Consider the following 4,844-nt stretch of genomic DNA (forward strand, 5'->3'; position numbering starts at 1 on the left):
ATAAAGCCACAAGACATGACATAACCAGAGGGGGAGGAGCTTTACTCAACCCACCAATCAGCTTTCAGTGCCTGTATTGTGAAACTCCAACTTGGCTCAAAGCTCAGCATTAGTTTGTGATGATTAAAGCAGGATGTGATTAGATTCTCAACTCAGTCTGTATAAAGAGAGAGTTTAGAGTTTAGAACATTTTTACAGCTGATTAATAAACACAACTGTTTTTCCTTCAACTTTCACGTCTCTATTATTTATTAAGGTCACATTTATTACACTTTAAGTCTCGATTTTATTTCAGGTTATTTAGGATTTAATTCGATTTTTTTTTCTAACAAATTCTAACAAATAAACTGTAAATTGTTCTGCAGCAGTTGTTTTCTGTCAAATTTTCTCTGTAGGACAAATAAATGTGTTGTTTTTTAATACAAACAATGAATTAAAAGTGTGTCCTTGTGATCCCTCTTTTTTACTAAATTGTTAGACTTTGTACGGCGTGTGATTTAGCCAAAAAGGTAAGAACAAAAAAACAATAGATTTATTTATAGATTTAAAGATTTTGTTTTGCAAAAGTTTTAGTCAATCAGCATCTTTATACAAACCTGAGCTCTGATGTTTATACGACAAAACTTTATTTCCACTTTTTATAAGTGGTATTTCGATTGGTTCAGTGATTCGTACCTGAGTCACCGCTGGGTTACTGAACTGTACACAGAAGTGTGATAACGTGATGATGTCAGTAGGTAATCAGATTAAAGCCCTTCAGCACACACACTGACACACACATACTGACAAACACTGACACATACAGACTCACACATATTGACACACACTGACACACACATACTGACACACACTGATATACTGACACACACTGACACATACAGACTCACACATACTGACACACACTGACACACACATACTGACACACACTGATATACTGACACACACTGACACGCACACTGACACACTGACACACACACACTGGCATACAGTCTCACACATACTGACACACACTGACACATACAGACTCACACATACAGACTCACACATACTGACACACACTGACACATACAGTCTCACACATACTGACACACACACACACTGACATACAGTCTCACACATACTGACACACACTGACACATACAGACTCACATACTGACACATACAGACTCACACATACTGACACACTGATATACACTGACACACTCTGATATACTGATACACACTGACACGCACACTGACACAATCAGATATACTGACACACACCCACTGACACAGTGACACACACACACTGACACATACAGACTCACACATACTGACACACTGATATACTTATACACACTAACATGCACACTGACACATACTGACACACTGATATAATGATACACACTAACATGCACACTGACACACACTCTGACACAATCTGATATACTGACACACACCCACTGACACACAGTGACACACACACTGACACACACTGAAACATACAGACTCACACATACTGACACACTGATATACTTAAACACACTAACATGCACACTGACACACATACTGACACACTGATATAATGATACACACTAACATGCACACTGACACACTGACACACACTCTGACACAATCTGATATACTGACACACACGCACTGACACACAGTGACACACACACACACTGACACATACAGACTCACACATACTGACACACACTGACACACATACTGACACACTCTGATATACTGATACACACTGACACGCACACTGACACACACTCTGACACAATCTGATATACTGACACACCCACTGACACACAGTGACACACACACTGACACATACAGACTCACACATACTGACACACACTGACACATACAGACTCACACATACTGACACACTGATATACACTGACACACACACTGACACACTGATATACTGATACACACTGACACAATCTGATATACTGACACACACCCACTGACACACAGTGACACACACACACACACTGACACATACAGACTCACACATACTGACACACACTGACACATACAGACTCGCACATACTGACACACACTGACACACTGACACACACTCTGACACACTGATATACTGATACACACTGACACACACATACTGACACACACTCTGACAAACAGACACACACATAGACACACATGAACACAGACACACACACACACTGACACAGACACACACACTGACATACACACCTACACAGACATACACACTGACACACACACACACACACACAAATACACACACTGACAAACACTGACACACACAATGACACAGACACACACTGACGCACTGACATACACACATACTGACACACACTCTGACACACACAGACACACACATAGACACAGACACACACACACTGACACAGACACACACTGACATACACACCTACACAGACATACACAGTGACACACACACGATTTACTCACAGAACAGACGAACCAACGCTTCACTCTTCACGCTTCACTAGATATCACTACTTGTAATAACAAAAATTATTTATTATTTATTTATTGGCTCTGTGTTGGACAGAAAGATTATTTGGCAGTGAAAAAAGAAAAAAGAGAACAAAGTTCAGAAGTGTGTGTGTGTGTAAGAGAGTGTGTGTAAGTGTGTGTAAAAGTCACAATATTCACTTATTTTAAAAATGAATATTACAGATAATGTTACAGACTCTGCTGGTTTTCTTGATATGGTGAAACCTACTGAAATGTTTATTGAATACGGATTTTAAGTCTCTTAAATAAACCTTAAATAAACAAGCGTTCACAAAAACCCTCTACAACAAACGTCTTCACTAAACGTCTCACTAATCACGTGGTCATGCGACGCTCACGTGCGGTTCTGCCTCACACTTGTACAGTTAACTCTCAGCCTCATTCACACACACCTACGTCCTTCATCATGAACCCCAGACCGGATCTCAGCAGGCGGAGCTGTACACGTTTATTTCAGACGCCTGATGACTCGAAGCCTTTCCACTTCTCAGACGGCAGCTTTATTATTTTTTTTCACACGCCATTTTATATATTTTCATATTTTTGTGTTAAGTGCACAGTGTAAACGGCGTAGGACTGAAGACGCTCAGGCTCGAGACCTACAATGTGTGAACAGACCTACAATCACACACTCGTGACTTTAATACTTCACAGTTTTATCAATGTTTGTTTAGAAAATGATTAAAAACTCCTTTTAATTCGTGTTACAGCTTCTTCTTACAACCAAAAAAAAAAAAAAACAGACTATTTTTCCTGGTGTTGTGTGTTTATTAACACTAAAGTGTGGAAAACTGAAATACAATAATACAATAATACAGTCGTTCAAACTTGGAGCAATTGTTTTTGTTTATTTGTGTTTTAATACGTAATCATTCTTCACTTCCACCCTCCTACTAACAAGTGCAACCAATCAGAGCTCAGCTCAGTCCGTCGCTCCTGAGTCGGAGAGCCTTCATGACGGTAAGCGGAGACGAATCGGAAGCCGTCAGAACGTGAGCCGTTCGTCATGAGGCTGCCGTGTTGTGTCGGTGCCTGCAGGGGGCGCCGAGAGAAGGAACTTGCAGAAGCATAAGTGCACGAGGGCATGAAAAAAATACACATACGGGAGCGACGACCGTAGTGATGACGATGACATCACGAGTCCCGTTCGTCATTTCCGATACTGATGAAAACGTCCCGTCGTCGTCGTCATCATCATCATCATCATCATCATCATCATGAGTAAAGGTAGCGAGTCGCTCCATAAGGGCAGAATACTGATAAAGAACAGAATTGTTTTTTTTTGTGAACTCCACTTTCACTAGGCCACTTGTCTTGGATTGAGACACAGCCACGAATACATCAAGTCCAAAGTACTGGAAGCTTTAAGAGCGCTGCATTCAAACCATCACCATGCAGCATCCACACAGAGAGACAGAGTGTATATCTACACATTTACACACACACACACACACACACACACCCGGGCTGCGGTCAAAGGTCATAGAGTGACCTTGCTGAGCCTGAGGGATAGGCTGGTGCGCGGCTGTGTGCGCGGTAACGTGGAGCTGCAGCGAGAGCGAAGCTGCACCGGTCGTCCCTCGGAGCCGCGAGAGCGCAGGACGAAGTCAAAGTTGGCCGACGTGTTCATGGCGTAAAACACGTTGGCGTTGTCGGGAATCACCAACTCTGACAAACAGAAGGTTAAAATAACGTTCAGTAAACATAATATTTAATAATATCCTAGTAACAAAACCGTCACAAACAGGAAGGACGTAAAGTACCAGTAAAGCGTCGGTGTGAAATCTGTCACTCACAATATATTATAAATATCCTCAATATTACTGTGTCTTTAATGCTCAAATCTGATTGGTCAGAAAAAAGTGAAAGAAAGGGAGGAAATCTGAATGGAAGACAAAAGTCTGAAAGGGAGAGACAGAAGAAATGAAAGAAGGAAGGAAGTGAGACATTATGTTTGGAAGGAAAACCAGGGAGAGAAAAACAGAGAGAGAGAGAGAGACAAAGAGAGACAGATTGGACAGACACACAGACATTTACTCACTCACAAAATAGCTGTGTGTGTGTGTGTGTGTGTCTATCTGTCTGTCTGTGTGTGTCTGTGTGTGGGCATCTGAGACGTGTGTGTGTGTGTGAGTATCTGAGTACGTGTGTGTGTGTGTGAGTGTGTATGTGTATGTCTGTCTATCTAATCTGTCTGTGTGTGTGTGAGTATCTGAGTACGTGTGTGTGTGTGTGTGAGTGTGTATGTGTATGTCTGTCTATCTAATCTGTCTGTGTGTGTGTATCTGAGTACATGTGTGTGTGTGTGAGTGTGTATGTGTATGTCT

The 4,844-nt window shown here is 41.5% G+C and overlaps 1 protein-coding gene across 1 annotated transcript in view; it reads right to left on the reverse strand.

Moving 5' to 3' along the window:
- Positions 1-3,338: 3,338 nt before the first annotated feature.
- rgl1 (ral guanine nucleotide dissociation stimulator-like 1) overlaps positions 3,339-4,844 on the reverse strand; it is a 33,746-nt gene continuing 32,240 nt past the window's right edge. The window contains exon 18 of the mRNA XM_060881204.1: positions 3,339-4,185. Coding sequence (XP_060737187.1) covers positions 3,998-4,185 — 188 coding nt within the window. The 3' untranslated portion in view covers positions 3,339-3,997. The remainder of the gene's footprint in view (positions 4,186-4,844) is intronic.

The sequence above is a fragment of the Tachysurus vachellii genome, chromosome 11, assembly GCF_030014155.1.
Source record: "Tachysurus vachellii isolate PV-2020 chromosome 11, HZAU_Pvac_v1, whole genome shotgun sequence".
Taxonomy (NCBI): Eukaryota; Metazoa; Chordata; class Actinopteri; order Siluriformes; family Bagridae; genus Tachysurus; species Tachysurus vachellii.